The following is a 17,472-nucleotide window of genomic DNA, read 5'->3' as shown; positions in this document are numbered from 1 at the left end:
AAGGAACAGGAAAAAGAAGAGCAAAGAGATGGTAAACAGCTTGGAGGTAAAATCTTATGAAAAATAATTAAAGAAACTGGATATGTTTAGCCTAAAAAAAGAGAAGTCTAAGGACAGATATGATCACAATCTTCTAGTGCTTCTCACAGAGAAGATATGGATTCATTCTCTGTAAAGCCTCAGCCTAAGGGCCTCTGGTGGCTCAACAGACTAAGCAGTCTGTTATTAACACAGCTGCTTGCAATTATTGCAAGTTCAAGTCCCACCAGGCCCAAGGTTGACTCAGCCTTCCATCCTTTATAAGGTAGGTAAAATGAGGACCCAGATTGTTGGGGGCAATAAAAGTTGACTTTGTATATAATATACAAATGGATGAAGACTATTGCTTAACACAATGTAAGCCGTCCTGAGTCTTCGGAGAAGGGCGGGATATAAATTCAAATTAAAAAAAAAAAAAGAACTGGACAAGGCCTGGACAACTAGGGCAAGTCTGGAAGCTTTTCAAAGAAAGATCTGAGCATTAAATAAGTAGTTAATTTAAACTAAGTAATAATTGATCAAAATAAACTGTTTAGCAGCAAAATACTTGCCTCCTGGAATAGTGGATGCTTAATCACCCAAGTTTTCAAAGAAAGGTTTTATAGACATTTGTCTAGGATGGTCTAATTCCTGCTCAGGGCAGGGCTAGAAAACCTCCAAGGTACCTTCTATACCAGGGGTCTCCAACCTCGTCAACTTTAAGACTTGTGGACTTCAACTCCTAGAATTCCTCAGCCAGCTTTGCTTTGCTGGCTGAGGGATTCTGGGAGTTGAAATCCACAAGTCTTAAAGTTGACAAGGTTGCAGACCCCTGTTCTATACTTTATGATTCAATGATTCTATAATGTATAATAAGCAAACCATCTTCCAATATAACATTAAACAAATAAAATAGTATATTCAGATACAACAGGCTTTCTGAAAAGAAACAGAAAGAAAAGCAATTAACAATATAAAAAAACCCCAAGACAAATAACAACAACAAAAACAAAATTTAAATATTTGAACCATCATTGGCTTAAAGAAACAATAAACAAGCTGCAGTCCTTCACAAGGATTTGCATTATCTCTCTTCATTGCACCAAGAGGAATAGCAAGCTTGCTCTGCAGGTCTAAAATATGCCCTGCATAATTGATCTGTTGCTTTTAAGTGTTAAAGAAGCCATAGCAACTGTCAAGCAGTTTTCAAATTCTTGTTATGTACAAAGCATAAATTTACAGAATGAGTGATGCTGACATTGTATGTTTTTGTTTTAATAGTTCACTGATTGTTAACCAGTAACATTCATGCGAGACTGCAGCCAGAGTGAAATCAGTTTTTCCTCTCTTCCAGGCGTGAGAGAAAGCACAATGGGCACTTTATACTACAGAGATAATTTTCAGCTCAAAAAATAATATTTTGCCTTAACAAACTGAGATATGAATTCATTTCTTCAAGTCTCCAAATTCATTGCTATTCTTTTCATATGGGTCATTATTAAAAATGAAATTGAAGCTTTTAGTTAACCATAATTTTTCTCTTCCTCAAAAATAGGTCAGCCACAATATTTTAATTTCAAGACACGACAGAAGCTATTCGATTTTATTTTTGACCTCTCTTTGAAGAAAAGAGGAAAGGAACTGCAAGGTCTAATAAAAAGCTCATTCATAATATTCAGCTTATTAAGTTGTAACATGAGTATTACAAAAACATTACAGGATTTCATTGACTCCATTCTTCTTTTAAGAAACAGTGTAATAAAGCAACAGTTTTCACACTGTTAATTATTTATTCTCAGACAAATAAGTGGAAACAGCAGAACAATTTTAGTACTACTATCAAACTGAACCTCTCCCATAAGTTCTTCAGCTCTACCACATAAAAACAAACTGTGTAACTGTGACACTGGAATCCTTTATCCATTCATCTATGAACCATGCCCTCAGCATGTATTTGTAAAGAGAAGAACGGTCAGATATCTGTCTTCATCTTGTAAGAAAGGGGTGCAAATGGCAGGTGTCACAGAGCATTAGCTTCACATGTGGTGCTCAGAGGCAGAAAAACCACCAGCAGTATGTGGCCGTGTCAGAATGGCACACTGGTTGCTGTACAAATACATATCTGAAAAGAGCAAATCTCAGAACCTGTTAAATCAGTTGGGGCCAGACGCTGTTATCATAACAAAGCTGGTTCTGGCAATGCTTCTTCCAAAAGAATCTGTGAAATAAAGTTTTGGTGTTATAACTTTAAAATGTGATATTTAGTAGGGCTATGTGAATCCTTTGAAAGAGGAAATCTGTAATGTGAAGAAGTGTCTTTTTTTCAGGCTGGTTTGAATGTTGCTCCTGGCTGTCTCCACTTGCACATTTTTATCAGCAAAACTAAGTGGCTCTGCCTATACACATAGGGACAATTTCCTAAGGAACCATACCAGCCAGGAAAAAGCACCATTGTTTAGGTGCTGCATAGGTGCTCCCATGCGTTTCTATATATATGGCTTACATCAAGTGCCTGATCTTCGGACCTTTCGTCGTGAGCTTAAAACACATTTATTCATTCAAGCAGGACTGGCATAAATAGTTGTTTTTAAATTGGGGTTTTAATAATATTTTAAATTTTTAAATGTTTTAATAATCGGCCGCACAGTAATAGTTCTTTTTAAATTCTTTTAATTGTATATATTCTGTGTTTTATTTTGGCTGTACACCGCCCTGAGTCCTTCGGGAGAAGGGCGGTATAGAAATTTAATAAAATAAAATAAAAATTATATATATATATATATATATATATATATATATATATATATATATATATATATATATATATATATATATATTTGTTTTCTGAGGTTTTCACGGGTGTTTGTATATAGGTCTTTGGTTGTTCGGGTTTTCTCCCGTGTAAGATTGGAAGTGTCTTGGCGACGTTTCGACGAGGTCTCATTCATCATCTTCAGGCTTCAGCTTCGTGCTTCTGGGAGCAATGTGTGATCGCAGCTGTTTCTTCCTTTTAACTGCTAGTGGGGTTTGAACTGATTGGGTGGGAGCTTGGCTGTGCTCTGATTGGATGGGGTTTTCTGTGCTCTGATTGGCTGGGGGTGTGTCCTGTGTTGGTGGGGGCTTGGTTGTGCTCAGTCTAGTCTGTGCTGCAGGGGGATTTGAGCTGGTGAGCTGCATAGCTGTTGTTTGGCTTTGTGGTCGTGCTACATCTTCATAGTGGGTGTCAGTCTGCTGCATGAATGGATTGGAGGGGTTTGAAATGGCTAATGTTGCAGCTGCGGTCTGGCTTCTGGTCCTTGGTCGTGCTTCATGATCAGTGTGGGTTTGGGTCTGCTTTCTGGGTGGATGTGCGGTGGTGACATCCTGTGTGGACCTTGTGAGTGTGGGTCTGGTGTCATTCCTCGTGTTAGGGACTCGTTTGTCAATAAGGGCGGGTTTCCAAATGGCTGGTAGGCGGGAGGTGTCATCTCGTTTGTTCATGCTGTGTGGGCGTTTTTCTATCTCAATGGCTTCTCTGATTATTCTGTTGTTAAAGTGTTCAGTTTTGGCGATAGTTCTGGTCTTTTAAAAGTCAATATCATGTCCTGTGACTTTAAAGTGTTGGACCAGGGAAGAAGTTGGTTCCTCTTTTTTGAATGAGTTCTTGTGTTCTTCAATGCGTGCACTTATTCTTCTGTTGGTTTGTCCAATGTATGTGGTGGGGCAGGCGGTGCATGGGATTTCATATACTCCTTGATTTTCTAACTCAATTTTGTCTTTGGGGTTTCTTAGGATGGTGGATATTTTTCTGTTTGTGCAGAATGCTGTCTTGATGTTGTGTTTGTGGAGGATCTTGCTGATTCTGTCTGTGGTGCCTTTTATATATGGGAGGAGGGCTGTGCCGTTTTCTTGTTCTCTGTCTTGGATTTTAGTGGGGGGTTCTTTTGGATTAGCTTGGTAATCTTATTTGTTTGGAATCCATTGGATGTTAGTACGTTAGTGAGAGTGTCTAGTTCGGGTTTTAGGTGTTGTTCATCAGCTAAGCATTTTGTTCTGGAGATGAGTGTCTTGGCTACGGAGTTGATCTGTGCTGGGTGGTGGTGTGAGAGTGCGTGCAGATAGCGGTTTGTGTGTGTTTTCTTCTGGTAGATGGTGTGTCCTAGGGAGCCATTGGGTTTTCTGTAGACTAAGACATCCAGGAAGGAAGTTGGTTGCATCTTGATTGGTAGATGGAGTGGGTGTTTGCAGATTGGTCGCTGTTTGATAGCATCCTGTGTGTGTGTGTGTATATGTAGGTCTTTGGTTGTTCGGGTTTTCTCCCGTGTAAGGTTGAGAGTATCTTGGCAACGTTTGACGAGGTCTCACTCATCATCTTCAGGCTTCAGCTTCGTGCTTCTGGGAGCAATGTGTGATCGCAGCTGTTTCTTCCTTTTAACTGCTAGTGGGGTTTGAACTGATTGGGTGGGAGCTTGGCTGTGCTCTGATTGGATGGGGTTTTCTGTGCTCTGATTGGCTGGGGGTGTGTCCTGTGTTGGTGGGGGCTTGGTTGTGCTCAGTCTAGTCTGTGCTGCAGGGGGATTTGAGCTGGTGAGCTGCATAGCTGTTGTTTGGCTTTGTGGTCGTGCTACATCTTCATAGTGGGTGTCAGTCTGCTGCATGAATGGATTGGAGGGGTTTGAAATGGCTAATGTTGCAGCTGCGGTCTGGCTTCTGGTCCTTGGTCGTGCTTCATGATCAGTGTGGGTTTGGGTCTGCTTTCTGGGTGGATGTGCGGTGGTGACATCCTGTGTGGACCTTGTGAGTGTGGGTCTGGTGTCATTCCTCGTGTTAGGGACTCGTTTGTCAATAAGGGCGGGTTTCCAAATGGCTGGTAGGCGGGAGGTGTCATCTCGTTTGTTCATGCTGTGTGGGCGTTTTTCTATCTCAATGGCTTCTCTGATTATTCTGTTGTTAAAGTGTTCAGTTTTGGCGATAGTTCTGGTCTTTTTAAAGTCAATATCATGTCCTGTGACTTTAAAGTGTTGGACCAGGGAAGAAGTTGGTTCCTCTTTTTTGAATGAGTTCTTGTGTTCTTCAATGCGTGCACTTATTCTTCTGTTGGTTTGTCCAATGTATGTGGTGGGGCAGGCGGTGCATGGGATTTCATATACTCCTTGATTTTCTAACTCAATTTTGTCTTTGGGGTTTCTTAGGATGGTGGATATTTTTCTGTTTGTGCAGAATGCTGTCTTGATGTTGTGTTTGTGGAGGATCTTGCTGATTCTGTCTGTGGTGCCTTTTATATATGGGAGGAGGGCTGTGCCGTTTTCTTGTTCTCTGTCTTGGATTTTAGTGGGGGGTTCTTTTTGGATTAGCTTGGTAATCTTATTTGTTTGGAATCCATTGGATGTTAGTACGTTAGTGAGAGTGTCTAGTTCGGGTTTTAGGTGTTGTTCATCAGCTAAGCATTTTGTTCTGGAGATGAGTGTCTTGGCTACGGAGTTGATCTGTGCTGGGTGGTGGTGTGAGAGTGCGTGCAGATAGCGGTTTGTGTGTGTTTTCTTCTGGTAGATGGTGTGTCCTAGGGAGCCATTGGGTTTTCTGTAGACTAAGACATCCAGGAAGGGAAGTTGGTTATTAACTTAATAACTTGATTGGTAGATGGAGTGGGTGTTTGCAGATTGGTCGCTGTTTGATAGCATCCTGTGTGGGTGTGTGTATATGTAGGTCTTGGCATTTTCGGGTCTTTTCCCGTGTAAGGTTGAGAGTATCTTGGCAACGTTTCGACGAGGTCTCACTCATCATCTTCAGGCTGGTGGTTTTGGCTTCGTGCTTGTGCGAGCAAAGCGTGGTCAGAGCTGCTGTCTCTCTATAAATACTGGTGGGGAGGTGGGGAGTGTTGCTGTGAGCGGGTTGGTTGGCTGTATGGTTGCATCTTGATTGGTAGATGGAGTGGGTGTTTGCAGATTGGTCGCTGTTTGATAGCATCCTGTGTGGGTGTGGTCCTAGTCTTTTGTTCCTGAGATTTGGTGTTGTGGCCTCTGGAGTTCTGTGATGTGAGCAGATTGCTGTGATGCAGCATCCCGGGTTTTGGTTTGGCTCCGAATCTGAGGTCTTGTCATGTGTTCCTGGTGTGTGTCAGCTTGCTTTGTGTGGGGATCGGAGGGGGGAACAGCAGCCAGTGGTGTCAGCATGGTGTGGCCTCTGGATGGTGGTTGTGTTTCGTCTGTGGGATGGGTTTGGGTTTGAATCTGGTGAGGATGATTGGTGGTGGCATTGTGTGTTATCCTGGGTCTGATGTCAATTTTCGTGGCTGGGACTCGTTTGTTGACTAAGGCTAGTTTCCAGATGTCTGGTATGCGGGAGTTGTAGCCCCGTTTGTTCATGTTGTGGGGGTATTTCTCTATTTCGATGGCTTCCATAATTATTGTCTTGTTATAGTGTTCAGTTTCGGAGTTTAATTTGGTTCCTTCAAAATCAATTTCATGTCCTGTGGTTTTAAGGTGCTGGAAAAGGGAGGTGGTTTTTTCCTTCTTTTCTGACTGCGTTCTTGTGTTCTGCGATGCGTGCATTTCTTCTCCTATTAGTTTGTCCAATATATGTGGCTGGGCAGATTTTGCATGGTATTTCATAGACTCCTTGGTTTTCTAGATGAATCTTGTCTTTGGGGTTTCTTAAGATGTTGGCTATTTTTTGGTCTGTGCAGAAGGCTGTCTTGATGTTGTGTTTGTGGAGAATTTTGCTGACTTTACCTGTGGTGCTTTGATGTACAGGAGGAGGGCGATGCCATTGTCTTGTTCTATGTCTTGGTTCTTGGGCGGTGTCTCCCTTTGGATTAGGTTGGTAATTGTGTTTCTTTGGACACCGCCCAAGAACCAAGACACAGAACAAGACAACGGCATTGCCCTCCTCCCGTACATTAAAGACACCACAGATAAAATCAGCAAAATTTGAAACGTCGCCAAGATACTCTCAACCTTACATGGGAAAAGACCCGAATATGCCAAGACCTACATACTTATACCCATGAAAACCTACGAAAACATATATGTGTGTGTGTGTGTCTGTCTGTGTCTATGTGTCTGTGTGTTTATATAGATATATTTATAGTAATTCTTGTATGCTTCATTAATTTTTAAATTGTAGTGCTTAAATTTTTCTGAGATATGCAGTATGCATTTCACATTTTGCATTCTTTACATTCTTTTTCTTACTGAATGCTAGAAAGATAATATAATAGCTCTTTTATTGCTTACAGCATGTGTATACCACTGATTTTCTTTTTAAAAAAACTCTGTCTCATAAAAATATTGCTGTTTAGTTGTAGGCAGTAACAGGGCTGAGCATATCCAGTCAATATATTTAACAGTCAGCAGAACAGCAATTGAATACCAGGCTCAAAATTCAAATTGCATCTTCAGCTAGAATATATCACTGTAAAGCTGAAGAAAAAGAAAATAACATTGAAGCTTACATCAATAGACAGCTAACTGATGGAAAGCAAACTTCTAAGCACTTATTTATAAAACACTTGCTTAAAGCAGAACTTGAAGCATTTCTCATCAATCTGATAGACAACCTATTGTCACCACCTCCCCATCACCCTAATTTTAGATACATGGATCTTATGAAAAGCTCTGAAAATATGCAGCATCTTTCCTTGTCTTCTCTGCTATTCCTCATTGTTGTATAATTGTCACAATACCAAATATTTTTCCCAGTTACATATGCTCAGCATCTGTCATAATAGATCCAGATTTGAATCCAAACTGGCCCCAAATATCAGGTAATCTGAGAATTCTTACTGCCCTGATTTCCAAGACACAACAGCAGAGATATAACCTTGCTTTGGGATATTCATATTAAAGCAATGTTAAATTAGCCCAGGGTGTTTCAATGACATCATACATTCACTGTAATCGGGTAGATCTTCAGACATTCTTTTAAGGCAGCTTAGGAAATGACATACATGAGGCATAAGCAGATATGCCTGGGAACAGAACAACGGCATATTGAGCTAGATCAGCCACTCCACCCCCACCAAAACATGACATGTGAAATTCATAATTAAGATCCCCACATTTCTGTTTTATTTTATTTTATTTTTTTATTTACTGTCTTGCAGTCAAACAGAATTGATTCTAGGTAGGTCATTTGATTATTTCTCCCTATGCCCTCTCAAACTTAAGTATCTTTTCCCTATTGCTTCACTTACAGAAAACAACAACACTACAAGAGATTTAGACTAGAGAACTGGACTGGAAGAAAAATATTAACACCCAAGATAGTCCAACATCACATCACATCACATCACAACACAACACAACATAAGCCAACATCAGCCAGGGACCATGAACTCCAGACAGACGCATTACTGAGAGTGATACTTATCCACCCACCATTTAAAAATTTCCCTACATCATGGCATTACTTGGAGAACGATAAGAAATTTATAATTGTGATCAGGCATCATGGAGGATCACTTCTGAGAATCTTTTAAACCTGAGGCAATCTGTAATTAGTTATTTCTTCAGATTTTTAAAACAACTACATGGAAATAGTAATTTTAAAAATTCCCACATCGTATTTACTTAAAACATATATGTCCTTTTTGATCCAAAAAGAGAACATTCCAAAATCAGGTTGAAATATAAGGCACAGACTGATGCAAACCAAAGTATTATTTAATAAATTTATAAGACTATCCAACTCTATCATGACCTGGAAGAAGAGCCAAAGACACTTTGATTTAGATTTTATCCCCACCCTTATTCCAAAGCAATATCTATTATGCCTATAGCTGTTTGCAACCTTCTATCAACCTGATATTTACCAAGGGTTTTCAGATACTTAACCAGCATATCTAATTCTGGGAAATTTGTTATAGAAATGTAAGTGGAGGGTGCCAGGTTGTGGGAAGTTGACCTCATATTTGATATACACATTACAAAAATAATTTTGATAGTTGTTCCACGGTATAGCAGTATTTTTAAAAAAATAATAAATCTTGCAGTGAAGCAGCTACCAGCCAAAAAGCAACTGCTAAAGGGCAAAACTCACTTTCTATATATGAACTACTCAACTATATTGTGAAATAAGTAAAATGCCTCTATCTTTCTTATAGCACATAAGCAGACACAATTTCAAATAGCCTAAAGGTGCTTTTTTCAAGAGGCAACTGGACTTTCTGGGGGTTTTTTGAAGACATTTTGCTTCTCATCCAAGAAGCTTCTTCAGCTCTGACTGGATGGTGGGAGAGCCTCTTGAAAAAGCACCTTTGAGACAACCATGACCTGGATGACGGAGAATCTCCATAGATTTTCAAATAGCCTGGTATGTTAAATCTTTTAAGAATAGCACATTAAGTTCTCTGCATCATGTCACACACAGAATTTCTACTTCTATAGTATACATTTTAAGACAATGCTTTTTGAAAATCTGGATCACACATAAAATGTTTATTTGTACATTTAACAAGTGAAAATAAAAGACTCAATTTGCAAAGCTCCGATTGCTTCTGATGTCAGCCAAAATAAATTTGATATTAATCAAGTAGCTCAACGCATGCCCAAAGAACTTCAACCATATGTAGAAATCAATGATGGTCCAGGTACATGGTATTAATGCATTTTACCATTTCATCATCCCCCCTCCATCCCAAGAAACATGATAGAACAGAAAATCCTAGTCTTGCCAATTGTATAATATAGCCACAGTCAATCAGCATCAGTGTGTTGGTGGCAGATTAGTTAGAATGCAGTATTGCAGGCTAAGTCACTGCTCACTGCCAGGAGTTCAATTCTGACCGGGCTCAACAATCTACCATTACCATCTTATTTTACCAACCTCAAAAGGATGGAAGGCTGAGTCAACCTTGAGGCAGGTGAGATTCGGACTGTCAATTTGTAGTCAGCCAGCAGTCAGCAGAAGTAGCCTGCAGTACTGCATTCTAACTACTGCGCTACTGTGGCTCTTATGATATTGATATTGCTATCATTATCATAGAGACTTGGACCCTTAGTCTCAAATTTGACAGTCAAGTAAAATACAGTCCCCTTATTTATTTATTTATTTATTTATTTATTAAATTTTTATACCGCCCTTCTCCCGAAGGACTCAGGGCGGTGTACAGCCAAAATAAAAACAAAATATATACAATTTAAAACAACATTTAAAAAGAGCAAATTTTAAAGGCTGATTATTAAAATTTAGATTTAAAAATTTAAAAATATTAAGAATACCCAATTAAAATTCATCACTAATTATGCCAGTCCCGCTTTAATGAATAGATATGTTTTGAGCTCACGACGGAAGGTCCGAAGATCAGGCACTTGACGCAGGCCAGGTCCTTCCTCATCTATTTTTTATCTTAGTAATGTAAGGCATTTAGAAAAATGAAGGTATATAACAGTGACTTTTCACAGATGGTACCCATTTTATAGAAAGTTCTTTGTAATAGGTCAACTATTTAAAACATTTTTAATTGCCCAACTCCACCAAAGTGACTTCAAGCAGTTTACCAAAAAAACCCACAACCCTAATAAAAAACACAAAACCATAGTATATGAACTTATAAAAATAGTTAAACAATAAAACAATACACTGGCAATTCAAACATAAATAACATCATCATCCAATCAGGGCTCCAACACATCACAGTCAGCCCTACAACATAGACCTACTCAGGAAACTGGCTTCACCTGAAGACTAGTTACAGTTGTTCCAGAATGCAGCCATACAGGTTCCTATGGGCACTTCTTGCTATGTCTATATGACACCAGCATTCTGCAAGCTGCACAATGCTGCTGTCTTGAGACAGGTTATAGTGACAGAATCTTGAAAATCTGTGTTTTTCTTTTCTCCCACTTATACCCCCCACTAGTCAGGGAGGCATCAATCTTGAGCTTCTTATACATTCCTCATCTTAAAGCCTATTTCAATATCTGTTGCTAAGCTAACAACTTTCTGGTCTACTAAGATCACCTCCATGGCTCACCACACTGACCCCAAGACAGCAAGGTTATCAATAGCCTTTCTAAAAAGAAAATGAGGCCCACATATATCAGGAGGAAGGTAATTCCATAAATTAGGGTCTGTCCCTCCTGGTTACAAGAGCGCATTGTTTCAATAATGGAAGTTGCCTTCCTTATCACAGTGTATAGGTCCTCTGAAGAGGTGATCTTCAAGTAACTGATTGTATATAGGGTTTTAAAGGAGGTGACCTGTACCTATCCAGAAGCCAATTAGGATCTAGTGCAGCTTGCAGAATGGTGGTGTCACATAGACATTGCAATAAGTGGCCATAGCAATGAGTACTGCTGCATTCTGGAATAATTGTAGCTTCCGGATAGTCTTTAAGGGCAGCTGCCAAATAGAGATACTACAGTAATCTAATTGGGAGGTGACTAAAGTGGGAATGACTATGAGCAGGCATACAAATGCCTCTGTGGCTCAGACTGGTAAGACAGTCTGTTATTAAAAGCAGCTGCTTGCAATTACTGCAGGTTCAAGCCCCACCAGGCCCAAGGTTGACTCAGCCTTCCATCCTTTATAAGGTAGGTAAAATGAGGACCCAGATTGTTGGGGATAAGTTGACTTTGTATATAATATACAAATGGATGAAGACTATTGCTTGACATAGTGTAAGCCGCCCTGAGTCTTCGGAGAAGGGCGGGATATAAATGCAAATTTAAAAAAAATCCCTGCACAATGAAATGGGCAAACTAGCATACTAAATTGTACAAAGGACCCCTTGGCCAAAGCTACCACCTGAATACCAAGTAGTTGTGAAACAGTTCTGGGACCCAAGGAGCTCAAAACATACAGCTGTTAGCAGGGCTGAAGTCCAGCGTTGTTTTTTAACCTTGTGCCAGTTTTAATTTGATTTTATTTCTATATATGCAAAGGTTTTGTTGCGGATGCTTTCCTCATATATACTTTTAAATAACTAGACTGAAAGGAAAAGAATGGTGAATGTTCTTTTTAATAACTCTAACTCTGAACAGAGAATTTGGGGGATGCACCTTATCATGCAAGGTTGAAAAATATTCCAAAATGTCCTAAATACTGGTAAGCAAAATCTGTATTTAAGATATGCTGACATTTGTAACAGGGGGCTTCCACCCCTAGGCCACAGACAGGTACCAGGAAGTGGGTGCACAGCTGGAATTGAGCGTCAGGTTAGCAAGCGAAACCAAAACCATTTCTCCTGATCTGTGGAAAAATTGTCCGACATGAAACCGGACCCTGGTGCCAGTGGTCCTTGGGGACCACTGATTTATAATAATCTATTTCCAGTGTAAAAAATCTTACTAATACGTTTATTTAATTGCCCATTTTTGAACATCTAATTTTAACATGGCTTCCTGCAAAAGGACAAATAATGTTGACTGCAACACCTACCGGATATTTACAGTGAAGTAAATCTTAGGCTGCAATCTCATACACACTTACTTGCAAGTAAGCCCCATTAAATTCAGTGGAGTTCATTTCTAGGCGATGATAAAGAGACTGTACTCTTAATAAATTTTCACCATAATTTTGAAAATGTCAAAAAAAACCCTCCATCCTTCAATCCTTTTATTCTTCCAACCACACATGAAACAAACTGATTTAGTTGTAGCAAGCAAAAGCTTGTAAAAGAATATAAGACAGCTGAAATATTTGACAGACATCATTAAACGCCAGGGGATTTGTATCAGCCATTTTACTTTAAAAGAAGCTTTGAAGTTGGCTATCTTTCATGTATTTCTTTCATGGTACATTAACAAAGAAAACTGAGCGGAGGTAAATCAAGTCCCAAGGTCACCTCTAGAGTTACAGCACCCTGGGTACCTGATGAATTAAGAATTAATGCCGCATGAGTAGCAAACATAATGAAAACTATGGGCTGTTAACCAATCTAGTTTTACAAGTGGATCTGAACCCTTTTTATCTGCAACCAGAGCAAAGACCTCTTAATCCCTCCCACCATGGTCTTGAAATATAATTATCATAATGTGAACCTAAATGTTAAGTTGCCCTTCAAACGGAGAGAGTGCTGTGAAGCAGAAAAGTAAAGGTAATTAGGCGAGGTGAAATACTAGATATATTATAGAGGAAGCAAGAGGACTCAAAAGTGGCATTTCTTAAAAAATCCAGAGAGAATAAGGCAGATCTTCAGCAATATAGCACGCATTAGAGTCAAAATGGGTGCATAAAGGTTTACACAGGAAACTATGAAATGTCAGAGAATTAGAATATTAAACCAAAATGTTCTCAAATGAAAAGCCATGCATGAATGCCAAGAAACAACCCCATTAAGAAAGCCCAAAGCATTTATTATTGATATTCTAGTTGCTTCAGCAATTGAATACAGTTTATTGGAAATTAGAACTCAGGTGCAGTTTGCTTAATTTTGGCAACATAAAAGATGATCAATAGCTGTCCATTTCTAGAGAAGTAGGGGATTGTGAGGAAAAGGAGGTCTGATCAAAATTTAAAATTAATAGCACAACAAAAATAATCTCAAATTAGAAAAGGTGACAGGAAAACCAGCTACAAAGTCTTTCCCTAGGCCTTAGGCTTTGATGGGCACCATGCTCCCATAGGATTTAACAGCTAGCTAGACTGTTCATCTGATTGTATACTATTTCTTGTTTTAATATTTAATTTTGTATGGTGTCCAGAGTAGAAAAGGTCATTTTCTAAATAAATATATAAATATTGTATTTTAAGTTCTGCAATTTTTAACCTTACATAATTTAATAGTTAAATGTGTAAATAGGATATATAAGTCACTCAAAGTGACTTATATATAAGCCTATAGGCAAACAGAGAAGGGACTCCCCCGTTTAATAATTTTTGTATACTTTCTTTGTGAATTTTTTGTAGTTATTTTTGTACTTGAATTATTTTTTGTACTCTGCTGTTTTTATGTTATTTGTTGTTGAAAGCTATCCAGAATCATAGAACATACAAATTGAATAAATAAAGTAAATAAATACACTTCAACATTGTTTTGATCAATTACGAGCCAAGAAAAATACTTTAAAAATACACCATAGAAACCACACCGCTTATTAAGCACTCATACAGTATATGTTACAAGAAAAATGTATAAATAAAATACTAAAAAAAAAGAAGAAACCATTGAGTGTATGTAGGAAGAAGCTTAATATCTTCTAAGGGATTTAAAAATCATGGTACATATGATTCATTGTTATTTAAAATAAATATTTATACAGAATTATTTATTTTAGACTGTAAATCAAGACTCATCTATCTAAGAATGTCCACTGAGATCAATGGAAGCTAATTCAGAACATATATGCAGAAGGGGAGGCGGATGTTTGTGACTAATGCCACCACAAATTTCAGTATACACAACAAGGATTATGGGATTAATAATTCAAGATATCTTGAAAGCACAGACTGCCATCATAAACATTCAACTTTTTATTTTTTTAAAAGTTGCATTTGATCTTCACAGTAACCTTGCCTACTTCCCCCTAGTCTTTTTCTTAACCACAGTGTCAAAAGCTTTACATCTATTTTTTAGTGACACATACTTTATTGTTATGCTCAGAACCTTAAAACTATTAACAATTATGAAAACCAGATTTACAAACTAAGAATTTAGCTTATATCAAACAAACAAAAGAAATGAAAGCAAGAAAGTTTGTACGTCGCTTTTTCTCTGCTAGCATTGGTGTTATCTCTTGATCTTCAAGAGAGTACTGGCAAGAAGCACAAGAGTGAATACTAACTCTTTATCTTTATTATAAGCTTACATTAACAGAATCTTGCAAGACTGAAAATATTTCTCTTCTCCTTTCCTTTTGTGCGAGTCTTCAAGTCAACTCTGACTCCTGACAACTGCCTGGATTCCCTGCAGTTTTGTTGGAAATGTTTTTCAGAAGTGATTTGCGCCATTGCTTTTTTCCTAGGACTGAGACAGAATGACTGGTCCAAAGTCACTCAGCTGATTTCATGCCTAAGACAGGACCACAACTCAGAGTCTCCCAATTTCTACCCTGATGCCTTAACCTTTACACCAAACTATCTCTCCCTCCTCTTCTTTTACTCTCTGGAAAATTAAGGGAGGGAGCCTTCTGAAATGCTTCCTATACTCCCTTTCTCTCTATGGGCTGAGACATCCTTTACATGCCAAATATCCAGTGTGAAAGTCTTCCTCCTTTTTGGATTCCAGCACTAGGTCCAATACAAGGTGATGATAACATAAGGAAGTTCTTGGGGGTGGGGAGCAAACATTCTAGTAGGTCTATCACCAACACTAGACACTCTGTAAAAAACACAATAATCACCATCAATGCCTGCAATAGCTGCTTTTCCCCCCCTCTGATTCTTCTTGGAAGAGAAAATAAATTCTGCCATGTCTTACTCTGGAATAAGGGAGAAATGCTGACAATAGTTGATAGGGCTACTTTAATAAAAAAAAATTATTATTTTTTATTTACATTTATATCCCGCCCTTCTCCGAAGACTCAGGGCGGCTTACAGTGTGTAAGGCAATAGTCTCATTCTATTTGTATATTTACAAAGTCAACTTATTGCCCCCCCCAACAATCTGGGTCCTCATTTTACCTACCTTATAAAGGATGGAAGGCTGAGTCAACCTTGGACCTGGTGGGACTAGAACCTGCAGTAATTGCAGGCAGCTGTGTTTTAATAACAGGCTTCTTTCAGCCTGAGCCACACCGCGGCCCAGTGTAAATCTCTCCCAAAATCTAAGGAGATCCGCCAAATAGCATCACCAAATATAGCTTTTGTGCTATCCTACACTGTTTGTAATACAGTACACCCTAAAAACAGACAAACATAGACTTTATATTTAACTTTATCTTAATATGAATTTTGTATGAACAACCTCTTTATTTGGCCATTTCAAAAGTCACAAGAAATGTACATTTTTTTCAAAGTCTTTTAATAAAAAGAATATTTCAAAAAGCACAAGAAAGAAAAAAAACAGCCTGATTTGGTATTATTTAGACATACATTTATCTTTAAACATAAAGACTGTGTCCATACATTTCCCAGAATTGTTTGTGTTCAGTATGTTATAGGAACCGAACCACTGTTATGTGAATCAAGCTATTAGGGGTTGCCTTATTTTGGTGTAATTGTCAAATTACCACATGTTATATGAGCATAAGAATGCTATTTTATTTACCTGAGATTAAGGATTATATCTGAAAATGTTCCAGTGGAGCAGATGGTGATATGATATTATTTATCATCCTAAAACATTTCTATAAAAACAAATTCTAGTGGACTCCAATGAAAATAATGAAATACTATTTTATATATTTTCTTACCAATAAGTGACATCCAAAGGTGCAAAATATTTCTTCATAATTAAGTCAGCAAAGTAAGCTTCAGTTTCCCTACAAGCTGTTCCATTGCCAATCACAATAGTGACACAGCTTTTAGGAGAGAGAGGGAGGGAGGGAGAGAAAGAAATAGCATTTAAAATTAAGGTCGTCTAAGGCCATCACAACGCTCCATCTTCCATGTTTGTTTCCCTTCCCACAGAACCTCTTCCAATCTAATATGGAAAAGGAAATCTGCTTGCCTTAAAAAATATGGAGACACTGAATTCTTCCAAAAAGAGTTTTATGTACTTTTTCCTTTTCTCATCGAAGTACTGATAATGGGAATGAAATCCAAATGCACTTATATATATTCTTGACAGTTTACATTAAACATAAAGTAGCTGGTAGCTGACCATAGACCTAATATATTTTGCAGGTGAACTCCTGCAACTGGAAGCTGCTTTGTTAATATCGGAAGGGATGGGGAATTTACATTATAGAGTAGGAAAGTGGAATATGAGACCTGCTACTTTCTTAACCACAGATGTACCAAATGTGTTCTACCTGGCTAGGCCCCAAATTAATGGAGCAATTTGCAAACTTTTCTGCTTTGAAGTAGGGAGGAAATGTAGTACCTCTTTTACAAAGGACCAAACTCACTATTCTGGTTCAAATGAAATATAAACAGGCCTTTTGCCTTCAGCTATAATCCTGTCTCTCTTTCACTTGTGGCATTCCTGAACTATATACAGAAGGCTCTAACTCAACTTTTACCATTTTGTTCCCTCTGGGAAATTAGCAGATCCTGACATGGAACAGTAGCCCTCATTAACACGTTTATATTCTTCCAAATATTCCTCTAAAAAATTCTAAAATATCGAGAGCAACCTAATTTGTCTTCTATGCTGATGATTAGCAGTAAAACGTACTATATAGGGAAAAGCAACATTAAGAAGAACATACTTGTGATCTAACAGAAGTCTCCGGATCTTCTCAGCTTCATAGATTCCTTTGCCAGAATGCAAATAGACAATATCTGTATGGAGTATCTGACCTAAGGTGAGAATAAAAGACATGTACATTTATTTTCTTAGGATCAAATAACAACTATGGTTGAACATGGTGGGAGCAAACCTCAAGAAGCCTTGGGCATCTATGTTCCCCAGTTCCCACCTCCCACTTT

General features: G+C 38.4%; 1 protein-coding gene across 2 annotated transcripts in view; it reads right to left on the bottom strand.

The window, feature by feature from the left end:
- Positions 1-17,472, bottom strand: part of SRBD1 (S1 RNA binding domain 1) — a 188,374-nt gene that overhangs the window by 133,728 nt on the left and 37,174 nt on the right. For both annotated transcript variants that reach the window (XM_058165213.1, XM_058165214.1), the window contains exons 13-14: positions 17,253-17,343; positions 16,293-16,400 (exon numbers count right to left, since the gene is read on the bottom strand). In XM_058165213.1, coding sequence (XP_058021196.1) covers positions 16,293-16,400; positions 17,253-17,343 — 199 coding nt within the window. The remainder of the gene's footprint in view (positions 1-16,292; positions 16,401-17,252; positions 17,344-17,472) is intronic.

Source organism: Ahaetulla prasina, chromosome 1 (assembly GCF_028640845.1).
Source record: "Ahaetulla prasina isolate Xishuangbanna chromosome 1, ASM2864084v1, whole genome shotgun sequence".
In the NCBI taxonomy this organism is placed as follows: domain Eukaryota; kingdom Metazoa; phylum Chordata; class Lepidosauria; order Squamata; family Colubridae; genus Ahaetulla; species Ahaetulla prasina.
Note: the sequence above shows the minus strand (reverse complement) of the source record. Positions and strands in the feature narration are given on the sequence as shown.